Below are 15,545 nucleotides of genomic sequence, written 5' to 3' on the forward strand. Positions count from 1 at the left end.
CTTTTTCCTCTAGTGCCATAATAAATAAATATATAAATAATAATATATATATATATATAAAAAAAAATATATATATATATATAAAAAAAAAATATATATATATATATATATATATAAAATATAAAAAATATATAAATATATATATATATATAATCATATATATATATAATATAAAAATATAAAAATCAATATATATATATATATATATAATTATATATTTAGAAAAAAAATCAATATACATATTTATATGCAAACTGTAGCCTGTGAACCATGAATTGTGGTTGTGGAGGCAGGAAAACCATCGAGGCAGGAAAACCATCGATAATACAAGATAATGAAGCATCCGTGTTTTAAACCCCTGGTAGATAGTTTTAAACACTTACAGCTGGTCTGAAGGTACGTTCAAGCTGTTGTGACTCAAGGTGTTGCACAGTATTCTGTCACCACAGGGGGCCACGTGCTGTTGATTGTTGCTATTTTTGTTTTTGTGGCTTTTCTGATGACCTGTGTCAGAAATGATTTTCTTGACCCGTAACTGGAAATAAAAAGAAAATCTTTCTTTAATTATCTCACCACCTGATTAATAAATAAATATAAATACAATATTTTTCTTAATTTTAAGGGAATCCATCACTCAGTGAGAAAATCATTAAGCAATCACTTCCCACAAATGATTAAAGAAATATGAATCTGAATTTATGAAGTCAACATTAAGCGTCTGTAAAATGTCATAAATAAATAAAATCAGGCTGCATGAATAAATACTGCATATAAATAAAAACAAGTACAGCATCAAGAAGTAGAGTTTCTTTATTTTGGCAAATGAAAAATTACTGTTTCAGTAATTGTTGTATGGAACACTTAAATCAATTGCTCTGTCTTTGATTATAGTGCCCCCATTAGGTCAATTCATGTAATGCAAGGTTATTTTTGTGTTTTAAGCTTTCTCTCAATCAAACATATATTACATACAGTATCAACACAAACACACAGTGGCTCATTTTACACACAGACTCGACATGCCCTGCTCACCCCTGAAGCTGAAACAAGGGGACGAACAGGAATAAAATCCTCAAAATATTGCACAAAATGGTAAAAGTTTATAAAATTGGCCAAAGTGAGGATAAGCTATGATTTGACTCTATAAAAATGTATTTAAAACAAATATTTATTTACTTTTTTTTTGTTTTAAAATGAAGCACTTGTGACTTATCACACATACAAAACCTTGTAAATACACTTCACAGGAGGATGGAAGAGCAAAGACGGCCTGCTCTTTGGTTTTAAAGATGGACGGATGCATGATGGGAAGCAACGGCGGCCTGTACAGCAAAGAGGTTGAGGAGGGACAAAACGCACAGCAGACGGTAAGTCATAAAATCACAACTGAGCTGAATCAGCTCTTTTGTCAACAGTGACCTCCTCAGCGGCAGGCCTTCACCTTTTCTCAAGTCAATATTACAGTGAAATATCGTATTTTTTTGTGTGTCTATAGAGCACGAGGCCTCTTCGGGGTTATCTGTTGGCTAGCTTGCTCCTCTTCCTGGAGTGCAGAGCGGAAAGACTTGACTTTGTCTGAAATAAGAGAGAATATCACAGCACAGGTTACAAAGACTGAACTATTAAGAAAGATTGTTAAGCTGTTTAACACAGTTAATTAAACATGTGCGTAAGAGACAAAGATTGAGAAGGTGAAACACACACATGTCTGAAAGGGGTTTGAACATGGGGGGGGAATGATGTTTACCTCTCAGCTCAGTGAGAATGTCGATCTTCTGATCCAGGATTTGTTCTAGTTGAGTTGCAAATGACTCGACGTCGTAGTCCACCTCCTCCGTCATCTCCAGAAGCACCTTCTCGTCTTCCAGCCAGCGGATGGACTCCTGTAAAGACACACTGCAGCTTTAACACCTCATGTGTTGTTTAGACTTTATAATGTAAGACATGAGGCTGATGAAGAGAATGGGGATGAACATCTGCCTGAAATGTCTCTGGTGAAAACTCGTTTGGATATTAGATACGGACTCCTGGAGGGAAACGATCTGTGAGTCACATTTTATTTGCATCGCCATTTTATTAATTTTTTTATTGGCAGTGCTTCGACCTGACAGTTTGGTGTTGTGTGTTGTGTGTGTGTGGGGTATTAATGTCTTTGAGTGTGGTTGAAGCAGGAAGTTACGTCTGCATTGATCTGCTATTTTTTATGGAGTGGTCTGCTGGGGCAGCAGCATCTCGGCCGCTGACAGGAAGACACTGAACAGACTGGTGAAGAAGGCCAGCTCTGTCCTGGGGAGCCCGCTGGACACTGTGGAGATGGTGGGAGACAGGAGAATGACGGCCAAGCTGTCCTCTCTATTGGACAACATGTCCCCCCCCCCCCTCCAGGACACTTTGTCCGCACTGTGCAGCTCCTTCAGCGACAGGCTGCTTCACCCGTGGTGTCTCAGGGAGAGATACCGTCGGTGCTTTCTCCCTGCAGCGCTCAGACTGTACCATCACCTGGTGCACCACCACACCAAGAGCAGTCTATTCCAACACTGTGCAATGATCACTGCCATGTGCAATATTCACTCCTACACAACTTTTGATTCTGATTTACAAGTTATTCATGACGTTCTTACAGAATCTGTCACATTTTGATCGATGGATTTGCGAACTAAGACCCCTCAGACCTTCCTGAGCTGCCTCCTTCGCTGAACGCTCTACTGTACCTGGAAAACGGCCCTGTGGTCCTCCAGAACCTGCTCCTCCATCTCCACCAGCTGAGAGACGGCTTCATGGAAAGTGAAGAGCTGCGGGGAAACCTCTTCCTCCTACAGAGAGAACCACCATGCGTGTTTTTTACATTAGTGAAATAATGGTCTGCAGTCTGAACTCATTAATGCACTTCTAATGTAAACGACTGGTGATAATGTCCACTGTCCTCTTTGTGGACATCATTTGATCCAGTACTTTCAGTGTGAGGCTTCAGGAGTCAGTTAGACAAACCTCTCCCTCTCGACTCCACCGGTCAGACGTCCGTCCACCCTGAGCTCGAGGTTTCGTCCTGTTAAAGGGGAGTGTTTGTCCTTGCCACTGTCACACTGCTTTGCTTATGGGGGAATGTTATGTTGGGACTCTTTTAAATAAGAGTTGGGTCTAGACCTGCTCTCTCTTGAGATAACTTTGGAGATAATCTGGTGCTATTTTGATTTAAAGTATCTTCTTTTTAGGACAGAATTCCCTCTTTGTGTTACTTTTCATCGGTCTGTGGAAAAGTAAATATTAGATATATAAAGATATTAAAAGGACAACCATCGTTATCTTAACATATGGAGCGAGCCACATGACTGTCAATTAAAAACATGTTCTAAATTATTATTGTATTATCGAGAGTGACGTTTTCAATTGAAATGTACATATGGGAACGTGAGTATTATTTTAGGACTTGAAAAAATGTGAATCTATCCGTAACCTGCTTTATTACATTAATCCTACATACACCTGAAGGATTGAGTATCTGTGTTTGTCTTACGTTCTGTTCACAGAGCAGCTTCAGATCATCTCTCTGTGGGGAACTCCCGACTTCCCACTGAGCCTCCAGCACCTCCAGCTGGTTGACGTGTCCTCCCTGACGGATGTCCATCGCTCCTGCAGGGTCCACTGTGAGCTCCTTCACCCTAAAAGTAACAATATGACTTTTGTAAGTCCTGCTGGGGTATCTGATGTAGCAAAATGTTTGGTTGTTGCATGCAATATGCAGACATGTTGCTGGTGAAAATGCTCAATACATGCAATGGGGAACAACAAACAATACAGACTGACTCCATGCAGGTTCAGGAGAAATCAAGCCTGGAGAAAAATTAAAAACAAGGCCAACATCAACAAATACTGGATGGTGGAGAAAACTGTTGAAACAAAAATGCAGATGATCTCTTCTACTGACTTTGGGATTAAGTGATGTAACATCTTGAGCCAATGTGCTTTAAATTATACTGAATTAAAAACCATTAAAGATCCCCTGCACACACCTTTTTAAAACAAATAAAAATACTCTGCTTGGAATAACAATTTGTGTCTGGTATCGTGTTTCTATACAAATATATATATATATATATATATAAATATAAATATATATATAAATATAAATAATATATATATATATAAATAAATAAATAAATATAAATAAATATATATATAAATATAAATATATATATAAATATATATATATATATATATATATATAATATATATATATATATATAAATAAATATATATATATATATATAAATAAATAAATAAATATATATATATATAAATATATAAATAAATATATATATATAATATCAGCGGGGAATGAAATATAGTTTTTATAGCTCTAAGTGACAGGAAGCAACAAAAAGTGGTTATTAATGGGTAATGTCATATGCCAATATGGTGATAAATTGACGTGAAGGGCGCTGTGGATAGAAGTGATGAGAGGCGTAGTATAAAGTGATCGTACTCATAAGAAGGGGAGAGCTCAGAGCGACTCCCTCCACCCCCGCTCTGGGAGAAGGGAATGTCTGAGGGACTTATCCCAAACTCCTTTACTCTGCAAACATGGGAGGAGAGAGACGAAGAAACACAACCAAGAAGAAGAGACGGGAGAGAATCATGTTAAGTTGTGCAAGCAATTCTCACATTAATTAATTGAAATGTTGTCGTCGTGGTTCAGAACAATCTGTTTACCTGTTGGCATATCTCAGCGTGTTCAAGGTGTTTTCACATGACGCCATTCCAGGAGAGATGGTTGCAATCTGTGCAGGGAAACATTAAGACAGCTGGATCAATACTTATCAACAAACCTGTTCAAAAACAAACAGGGGAGAGGAAGTACACATACACACAGCTTCCCTTTGTTCTTACCATGCACGTTCTGGAGTTTTCTCCTATGAAGGAGTCCCTCAGCACTTGAGTTAACTTGCTGGCTCTAAACGGAGTGTGAGGTTTGTTTCTGCCCAGCGCTCGAATACACTCCTGCAGACAGAAAGACGGGAACATCATCAGTGGCTGTGTCGAGGGAAACCTTTAAATGCACAGCACGTTAATACTGACGCAATTAAGATAATCCCTTAACTGTAAAATAGTCTCTGGTTCCTGTTTGTCGAATCTGTGAATTTGCAGCTTTTCTGTCCCGCCACCAACTAGTCAAGTTACATTTATGTCCAAAATGTCATCACTTCATCTTTTTTATTCTATCAGACGTTTGTATAAACTCGAAGGTACAGCCAAACATGAGTTGTGAGGTCAGTGACCTTTTGACCACCAAATTCACATCAGTTTTGACGTTTGTGCCGGATGCATTCTCGAGATATCGCGTTCACGACAGTGGGACAGACGGACGGACAACCTGAAAACATAATCCCTCGACCGCGGCTGTAGTCGGCACAGACGCGTAATGATGTATTTAATTAGATGTCACATCCAGACTGCGGAGGTCGCACTTTAAATCATTGACTTTACAAAACTTGTGTCATAACCAATGTCACACTTTTAGGTAACCTCCACATGCCACAACCCCGAACGTCCCTGCTGACAGTGAAGTCACCGATGCACAGGATATCTTTGAGTACTGCGGAGGAGACCTTTAGTGCCAGCAGGCTCTTGTTGATCTCGGCTCCTTCGAGGCGTGTCTGACGGTCAGCGCTGGATGTGTCTGCCCCTCTCTCGTTCCCCGCCAGATCAATAAGGGAGAACTTTCCGTGCATCTTCCCCCGCCGACGCAGAATGATCTGAAAGACGGCATGGCTCCGAGAAGAGTGAGCGTTCGCCGAGGTCTGACCAGAAGTCCTGAAGGGGACACGGGGACAGAGACATAAAGCTTATTCCTGTGGACCAGTCCAAACTTTTCAGAACAAACTGTTTTGCTCTTGCTGCTGTTTTTATGCAAACAATCATCTCCTACCTGCAGCTGTTTCCAATTTCGATGAGTTTGAGGACGTCCTCTGTGCACTTCACCTCCTTCTCCTGCAGCCCCACCACCTGCACCTGCTGCTTCCCGTCCTCCAGGACCCGTAACTTGGTTTTGCGGTTAAGCAGGTCAAACACCTTTTTAAATGCAAACAAAAATTGTCTCAGTGTTCACGCGATGTCTCTACAGCACTAGGACAAACATGACTCCAACCTTTTTCCTATAGATGCGGTTTGTAGTGTAGTGTGCATCAGATAAAGGACAAATTTGAAATGCAAAAAATATTTACGCTTTTTCTGCGTAGGCCCTGTGTATAGGCAAATACTCTAGGTGAATAAAGGTCGGCCAGAGATGCAAAGATATAAGATAAAGATCAAATAAAGCCTTTGTTGAAGCACCAGAACAGAACAAGAACAGATGAATAAAGAAAGTCTGCACGGACCTTGACAGCATGTGTCTAATTTGCATCCTGCACAAGGTCAATCATTAGAAAGCTTAACCGTTTCCAAATCATCTCTGTCTGTGCGTGAACGCCATCTACTGGAAACTCCTAACAGTTGAGGACACCTCTGGTGCTCTCCTAAATACCAGCAGAGAGCAAAGTAATTCCCTAAGTTATGAAAGATGAAAGCTTTTACAGAGATATTTTTGGTCAGTTAGAACTGATTTCGACGCTTGATAAAAACAGACTCAGAACACTTGCATAAACGTCAACACAACCTCAGTCCTCTTCTTCAATCGATTCACTACTAGTCGTGTTAAGAGACTTACCTTCCCGCTGTAAATCTCAAAAAACGTGGCAAAGATTTGGAGATCCAACTTCTTGTAATTTGGCTTCTTTATCATGACAAACACATCTCTGGCTGCACAGTGAAAGAAAAGGAGAAACCTGAATTCAGTCAGATGCAGTAACCAGCAGTGAAGATACTGTAGAGGCGCTGTATGGGAGAAACTGACCGGACAGTGCGTAGATCCCTTTAGCGCAGTCTTGGTTCTTTCCTGAAAAGTCCCCTCCCATCGTCTAAGAAGGAGATAAGAGTTAAAATAGGAAAAGTGCACTAAAAACATTAACATAAGTTTAAAATCAAAGCACTCACATGTGTTTTCCCACTTCCAGTTTGTCCGTACGCGAAGCACGTCGCCATCCCCCGCTCAAAAATGGTTTCAACCAGCGGCTGAGCTGTGAACCTGAGAGAGGAGCTTTTGTTAGCCAGCAGTAAAATATGCAACTCTTAAATGTTATTCAATAAATAAATAATCCTGAAATAATCACATAAATAATTCATTGTTATTTCTTAATGGACATTTCTATTTAAAAAGTCAGCTTTTATTTCCTAAAAAGGCATTTTTCCAGATTTTTTAATTCAATCTGGTTTCATTTTTGGAGTTCTACAGAAAAACACATCACCTGTAAATCATTTCATTGGTGGAGCACTCATCAAAGGCGTAGTCGAATCGGAAAGTTTGGTTCTCCAAGTAGCGGGTCAGGTCGACTTTCTGCTTCGGCTCATGGACCATCACCACGTCCTTACTGGGGATGGTGATCACTTCCAAATCCTTCGTAGTCAACTCTAAAGAGAGACGTTTTGTTAATGGGTAAGCAAACGCCACAAAGAACACGTCAGTTACTGACACTGAAAGTTACTCTTACCTTTTTTATTGAGGGGACGTGCACGTACACACACACATATCCTGTGCTCCTCGATCTGAAACATTAAAAAGGTACAGCATCATTTCTCTACTGCATACCATGCTACAGAAAGAGCCTCTCAACAGACAAATAACTCTTTGTTTGCACTCAAGTAGCTTTAAAGGTTAGAAAAAAAATGTGATTCCACGCTGACAGTTTCACATTTATTCTGTATCGGCTTGTTTCAGCTCTTCACTGAAGCTACACGTTTCCACAACATATTCTAGATGGCATCATTTTATAAACATTGCACCAAATTCAACCAGACCTATTTCGTTTATTTGGAAATATTTAGGATCTTACGCACATAGCATGAGATTGTAATGACTAGTGGAGTTTAAGCGGCTAAATCTCAGAAGCTAACGCACCAGAATGACGAAGCTTGTTATGGATAAAAAGCCACTTTTGGTTAAATACCCAACAGTTATTTCTAATGAAGTCTTATACACATATCTGCAGCTTACTGTCATGACTCTGGATTTGCGTTTCCTGCTTTATTTTGAAATGTGTCATGTCTTGTATTACTTCCTGCCCTTGTGTTTTTTGCCTTTCTCCCCCAGCTGTGTCTCGTTCCCTCATTTAGTGTCTGTGTATATATCCCTGTCTGTCTCAGTGTTCTTTGTCGGGTAGTCATTTTTTTGTTACTCTCATGTTCTGCTCGTGCTAGCCATGGTGCCTTGTGCTTCCCTCGTGAATCTTCGCGCTATCCTGTGTCAACTAGTGATGGGCGAATGAAGCTTTTGTGAAGCACTGAACCACTTCAGCCAATTGTTTCGGAAATGGGTTCATTACTCGAAGCTTCAGGTACAGTGACCTCTTCTGGCGAAGTGCAAGGCTGCAGTGGATTTAAAGTATCTTTGACGCACACATCTAAGACTGAATATCATGTTCTATTTAAAAATAAAGATTGATGATTGTGTGTATGTGTTATTGAGGAGAGTGCTGGGGGGAAATGTGGGCTTATTAGGCTTTAAATGATAGTACAATTTAAGATTGAATAGAGATAAGGGAAATGAAACGCAACAGATGGCCACTGGTCGGATTCGAACCCCGGGCTGCTTGAATTGCTGAATTGAGGGAACACCTGCTCTACAAGCTGCGCATTTTTATGTGGGATATACATTATCTTTTCAACAGATTTAGATCTGGTTTCTTTACTTGCACACAGGGAACAGATGATTCTGGCGTGCATAAAAATTGTTTCGCTAGTTGGCTGGCTCCATAATGATCCAATACAAATGCAATACCAATAACTCATACTACTACGACAACAACCCACAAATTGTGCATTGTTTAGAGCGGTTATAAAGTGTTGAGGCGCTCAAATTCAAAACTGTCTCAATCCAGAATCGAGACGAGGCAGTGGACAGCGAATCACCTGATTGGACCGCGAACCAGTCCGGTGATTCATTCAGGAAATGAAGCAGTGGTTCTATGTAATTGTAGTCCAGAGTTTGAAGCACGTATCGAAGCTTCAGTATCACACTGCCATCACTAGTGTCAACCCTGGTTCGTGTTTTCAGTTCTATTTGTTACCTCGTTTTATATATTGGTAAGCCGACCAAAAATGGACCCAGCAGTGCTTGATGACGAGGATTATTTTTGTCTGTATGTCGAGTTAATATGTCTTTTGCGTGAATGGAAGGAAGCCGCCTGTAGAAAGGACCAACAGGTCCTTCTTCGACAGGCCCGTGGGGAGGTGGCTGAAAAGCCTTGGTTGAGGAGTCTTCTGCCTGATCAGGGATTTCCTCAACCTCGCAGATCGGTCTGCCTTCCAATCAGCTCGGCAGCTCACCGTTCCTCCTGCTCCAGCACCTGACCCATTCCTGGGTACTTGCCTAGCCCGGGGAGGATCTCTGTGTGCGCAAAAGGCTTCCAGGTCTCTGAGGAGGAGATTTGGCCGTGCTAGCCACCGTCATTCCGCTGGTGGGCCGCGACAGCTCTGTTTACGCTGCCGGACCACGACAGCCTCCAGTTCCTGCTGCCGGACCACCGCAGACCTCCGTTCCTGCTGCCGGACCTCTTGAGACTCCAGCTGTTCCCCAGCCGCTTCTCGAGAACCCAGCTCTCCCCCTGCGGCCCATCGAGACCCCACTCCCTGCGTTCACCTGACCCCTCGAGACCCCAGTCCCTGCGTTCACCTGGCCCCTCGAGACCCTAGTCCCTGCGTTCTCCTGGCCCCTCGAGACCCCAGTCCCTTCGATTCCCTCACCCCTCGAGACCCCAGTTCCTGTGCTCCCATCGCCTCTAGACACCCATGTGTTCCCCTTGACTCCCGAGACCCCCGTGTTCCCGTTGATGCTCGAGACCCCCGTGCTCCCCCTCACTCTCGAGATCCCGGTGACTCCGGCCCGGCCTCCAGAGCGGCTCCGCCGGCCTTCAGCCCGGCCCCCAGCCCGATCTCCAGTCCGGCCCCCAGCCCGATCTCCTGAGCGGCTCCTTCGGCCTCCAGCCTGGTCTCCCGACCGATTCCGCCAGCCTACAGCCCGGCCTCCCGAGCGACTACTCCGTCGGCCTCCAGCCCGGCCTCCCGAGTGACTACCCGAGTGGCTTCGCCGGCTTCCAGCCTGGTCTCCAGCCCGGCCTTTCCGTCAGCCTACTGAGCCATGTTGGCCTTCGTGCTATCCTGTGTCAACCCTGGTTCGTGTTTTCAGTTCTATTTGTTACCTCGTTTTATATATTGGTAAGCTTTTGCTAAATAAAGCTCTCTTTTGTTTAACCTCATCTTGCTTTCTGCATTTGGGTCCTCCTTATTACAAAACGTAACACTTACTTAGTATATAAATATGTTAAAGTCACTTCTCCGCTAATGTGTAACAACTGGATGTCTGTTGATCGTGGAGGCAATAAGCATCTCTACAACTCCACTATCTGGAATCCTTTGTGGAAGGTTTAAGTATTTTACATGAATCTGGAAACAAACTCTAAACCAGACTTACCAGATCATTGCTGGTCAAAGGCCTGCAGTCAAGACTGTCTCTGAAGTCTCTGATCATACACATGATTTCATAATTTGGTAAATTGACATCCACCTCCTGAAATGAAACAAAGAACAAACTTTCAAAAAGCCAACTTAAAAAGTGTGCATTTTCTATATTTTACATGTGCAAATGCCTGTATTTGTTTTAAAAAATTTAAATGAACATAATTAGCATATTCATAAATTCTGGATTTTTCCAGGAGAGTGTGTGTGTGTGTGTTGTCTCGTTTGTGTTTTTTGTATAAACATGTTCTAAAACATAAAAATATTGGCTTACTTGGTTTTTCCTTGAGTATAAAGTCAGATTTCTCTTTCAAAATTGTGATCATCAGTCAAGAAACCGTACATCTGAAACCACCTCAGACGCTGTGTGTGTGTGTGTGTGTGTATCGGTATACTGTATGTGTGTGTTCGCTCCTCACCTGTGCCCTCTTCTCTCTGAGCTCTTGTTGCTGAAGTCGCCTCTTCTCTCGTTTCTCCTGCAGTTTCTCTACTTCCTTCACACAGTTTGATTTCTTCCGTGCTGGAAAGGACACATATAATCACAATTGACCAGGAAGGTTCTTGCTACACTGTATTGTTCTCATAGACTTGTAGCATTAAGAACATTATAGTATTATTTATACAGCCTGTACTGTACTTAAGTACAAATTTGAGGTACTTTTATTTATATATTTATGCAGCTATCTTTTAAAATGCTACTTATACTTAATGTATCAGTAACAAATCAACAGCACTTAATTACATGGTTTACTCCATGAATGCTTTTACTTTTGATTTTATATTTAATGCAGAACTTTCACTTGTAGCTGAGTTTTATAGTTTTATACTGTTGTATTGCTAATGTTAATGAATTAAAGCAGTATCATTAGCAGTGATTCTGCAGCTTTCAAATGTCATGCTTTGAGTGTCGAATTTGTAATCTTATTTTATTTCCACAGTAGCGTATATTATGTAAATTCCAACAGCCACAGCTGAAAACTAAAACAAGAGCTGTAGTATGAGTCCAAGTCCAGAAGCCAAGCATGTGAGTGACTGTGAAAGAGCCTTTGACGCCTTCGCAACCACAGCTGTGTGGGAGCATGACATCACTGGTTGCGGCCTCTGTAACATTACCCTTCGCCAGAAAACAAACAAACAATAAAAACGTCCACCAGAAAATAATAACACACACACACACACACACACACACACACACACACACACACACACACACACACACACACACACACACACACACTGGGTCTTGGAAACTACATTTAAGTACAGCAGAGATTACAAAACTTAAGCATGTGGACAACCTCTGACATGTCTGATCCAGATGGAGAGACCGTGTGTTACCGTTCTGTTGCTGCAGCAGCGACTGGCTGAGTGCAGACTGGGGAGCGATGGCCGGGGGAGGTGGCTCTGGAGCTTGGATGTGCTGGCTGGGACGGGCCCGGGTGGTTCCCACCGCCGCAGCTGAGGAGCACAAAGATAAACACCCATTGGTGCAAAATTATAAAATAAACAGACACTTAAATCTACTTTCATGCAGAAAGTGTTGATTTGAAACGATGAGTCAGTTTATCCTTTAGTCGATTCTATTCTCATCATTTATTAATTATTTAATTGCTTTAATTTAGAGGATAATCATGCTTCATAGTTTTGGAACTACAGTTCCCATAATGTTAGCTGCTGTGGGCTACAACTTGAGCCCCACTTCTTTTATTAAACTTGTATTTCTTTACACTTGTGTTCCCATACAGTATATGTACAGACAACTATCACAGGATCACTTTGAGACTGAAGAAAACTTAAAAACCGGATGATTCTCAGGCAAGTTCTGCAGGTACAGAGCATCAGGATGTTTATTTGTGACTGACACCTGAAATAATGACATCGTCACTGAATCTAAAAATATGTATCTGTCTCATGTGTGTTGAGTTACAACGACAAAGGGTTTTAAAGTACCTTACAGTAACTGATTTAAATCAAACACACCTCTATTCTCCCGTGGAGCATTCTCAGCTTTAGGTATTGCTGTAATCCGTTTGGTCTGGAAAAAAAACAAAAATAGAGTTGAAAGTGGACTGAGTCAGGAACTGTTCAATAACACTGCAAGATTAAAGGAGTGTTCAGCCACAACAGTGTCTGTCACCTTCATGGAGAATTACATGCTGCATCATTATAGCTCAAGTGATCAAAGTGTTATTTCTTATGTAGCAAAAATGCATTTAGGAAAAACACCTAAGTGCATTAGCAGCTGGATTTACACCACCAGACTTTAATTTAAATACAGAAACTAAGTCTATGACAGTGTGAAGTCATGCTTCCTCTCAGTTCAAAGTAACATTGTGACGCTAATGAGGATTTCTACTTGTATCGTGCACAGTAGTTGGCATCCCATCTGTAATAGTGTCACACTAAGTTTGAAACTAATTATCTATTTATCAAACAATAAATCATCTTTCATTTTGTAAAGTTATCGTTATAACTGTGATAACTACTGAAAGATGTCCAAACCTTCGCCTTTAACACGATGAAGTGACTGAAAAAAGACCTTAATGTTGAACAAAAACAGCTTTTTATCTCCAAATCACGAAGAATAATCTTCGAACATGTCAGTCACGAGAAAAGGGATTGATAGGTGCAGACCTTGGGCAGTTTGCTGGTTTTGGGAATATTGGAAGGAGGAAGCGGAGCCTCTGGACTCTGTGGTATCTCCTCATCAGGAACAATATCTGGATTCATAGCAAAGACGCTCTCCAGATCGATCTGAGGCAGAAACAAGACAGAGACTGTTAATATTATGATTATAAGCTTGATTTAATCACTGAGCTCAACATCTAGTATAAATCCAGCATATAGATATAGAAGTAAGAAAACCTCATTCAAAATCTCATTGACATTTATCACAATTCTAGTAACTACAGAAATACATCCTTGGAGCAGAGCTTTTCTCAAAAGTGCGTCGTTTTCAAGAAGGTGGTTGAAGGAATGAAAGGTGGAGGCTGCCACCAGAGGAAAACTTATTTTGACGGCTGACGTCCTCTCAGACATTTGACTTTACCTTCTCATGCTTTTGTGGCAGGAAATCACAAAGTTTTACAAACGTGTTTGAATGCAAGACAAGTTAATGTCTTGGTGCCACACAAATGATTTTCCAGACACACTGAACGGACAGAAAGAAATTCGTAAGAGGATTTGAAGAGGACATCCAGGTACATAATACAGGAAGTTAGTGGCTGGAAAGTGGCAGCTATACCTCTTTCCCTTTGGTGTCTCCATTCTCGATCCACTCCACCGTCACGCTGTCATTGTCCTCATGCAGCGATGTGACCATCGCTTGGTGTATTCGTCCTGCAGTGAGAAAGGATGTAAAGAGATGCAAGGCCTGCTCATGCTGTGTTGCATGGGACTGTAGAGTATGATATATACAGTATATGATGTACAGGAGGCAGACATTAACACAACCAATGAGCCATGAGCCACATCTCTAACTGAGAATGTCATTTTCAGATCATTTCATGCAGGAAGAAAGCATAAAATATTACATTTTGGTTTCCTGCGGTCACAATTTGACACTAAAATAAGAATACTGTCTGTAATGCTAATGGGTGTGGCTCATGATGGATGATGATGAAGACTTTCCCCCTGGCATTCACAACATTTACTTACAGGCTGTTAATTAGATTCTTGGCAGCCTTATTCACACATTTGTAGAGTAAAATAAATGAGCACAAAGCTGTTTTTAGCTATTTTAGTGCCATTCAGAGGGGGGAGAGGCCCCACGGATGCAGCCATCCATCAGCCCAGGATTCACAGGCCACTGCTGGATGGTGCAGTGCAGTTGATAGCATGCACACTGGAGGGACTTCAGCCATGATACAGAGGAGCGAGGGCAGATGAACCAGAGCAAGGCAAAACAGGGCAGGTGTCATTTTTTTGACCGGGCAGCCGCACAGGTGGACGGACCCGCCCGCCCTGCAGCCCGCTCCCCTCTCAGGCCGGCAGGCGTGTGTGTACTTGACTGACAGTCGACAGCAGCATGACATACAAACAGCATTACTGCTCGTTTAACGCGTCATTCACCGGGGTTTTTAACACCACATCCCGGTGAAAAGATGATGTAGCAGTTTGCTAGCTTAGCAGAAAACACCCCGTTGCGGTGATCAGTAACGTTAGCTCCTCTCATCCGGACCCGCCGGATGGAGAGCGGTGTCTGTGTGCATGCCACGTACCGTCGCTCCGTTTTATCTCCACGTAGATGCCCACGAAGATCTTTACGAATAAACCAGCCATCTCTCCTCGCGTGGTGTTTTTTTTGTGTGTGTGCAATTTGTGTGTGCTGTCTGAAGTTGTGTGCTGCTGCAGAAACTGAGGTCACTAGCGGTCAGTCATAGGAGAGGCAGGAGAGGAGAGGAATCCACTGCGCATGCGCGCATGATGAAGCATCTTCTGTACAGCAGTGGAAAGTGGATATTTGATTTAAGTATAACTATTAATACCACACTGTAAAAAGGGTCTGCTACAAGTAAAAATTCTTCAATTCGTTCAAAATACAAGAACAAAAGTAAATAAGCATTAAAATATAATTAAAGTACCAAAAAAAAGTAATCATTATGCAGAATTATTTAGATTATTATTATTTAGAATAATATATTTTATGTCACGGGATTATAATTATTGATGCATTGTTATGTTCATCACTTTAATGTTGCAGCTTGTAAATGTGGAGGTAATTTTAATTACGTTATTTACTGTTGTGTATATAATATAATATAACATATTATATAACATATTATATAACATATAATATTACAACATGATTTATTGAGGTTGATTTATATTTTGTGTTAATAATCTGAATCTGAAAAGTAAGTAATTGCGAGCATTTTACTGAATTTTCTGAAGTTTTACAAACCAGTCTATCGCTATATCGATAGAAATTAATTTTCATT

General features: G+C 41.4%; 1 protein-coding gene across 1 annotated transcript; it reads right to left on the reverse strand.

The window, feature by feature from the left end:
* Positions 1-792: 792 nt before the first annotated feature.
* Positions 793-14,981, reverse strand: LOC115017120 (kinesin-like protein KIF2A). The gene is made up of 21 exons (XM_029445350.1): positions 14,826-14,981; positions 13,850-13,944; positions 13,240-13,359; positions 12,586-12,640; positions 11,944-12,063; positions 11,025-11,125; positions 10,562-10,657; positions 7,584-7,638; positions 7,341-7,503; positions 7,030-7,120; positions 6,890-6,953; positions 6,704-6,795; positions 5,927-6,069; positions 5,607-5,811; positions 4,888-4,998; positions 4,711-4,778; positions 4,484-4,573; positions 3,515-3,659; positions 2,712-2,813; positions 1,748-1,883; positions 793-1,575 (listed from the first exon to the last, which is right to left on the reverse strand). Exons 1-21 carry the CDS (start codon positions 14,884-14,886, stop codon positions 1,490-1,492), a joined length of 2,199 nt encoding a protein of 732 aa, XP_029301210.1. The 5' UTR covers positions 14,887-14,981; the 3' UTR covers positions 793-1,489.
* Positions 14,982-15,545: the final 564 nt, after the last annotated feature.

The sequence above is a fragment of the Cottoperca gobio genome, chromosome 12, assembly GCF_900634415.1.
Source record: "Cottoperca gobio chromosome 12, fCotGob3.1, whole genome shotgun sequence".
NCBI lineage: Eukaryota > Metazoa > Chordata > Actinopteri > Perciformes > Bovichtidae > Cottoperca > Cottoperca gobio.

Excerpts from the sequence above, each read along its gene's own strand:
- LOC115017120 (XM_029445350.1), bottom strand. The coding sequence starts at position 14,886 with ATGGCTGGTTTATTCGTAAAGATCTTCGTGGGCATCTACGTGGAGATA. Across the intron at positions 12,641-13,239 it reads AAACCAGCAAACTGCCCAAG|ACCAAACGGATTACAGCAAT; the intron begins GTCTGCACCTAT and ends TTTTTTTTCCAG. Across the intron at positions 12,064-12,585 it reads TGCTCCACGGGAGAATAGAG|CTGCGGCGGTGGGAACCACC; the intron begins GTGTGTTTGATT and ends TGTGCTCCTCAG.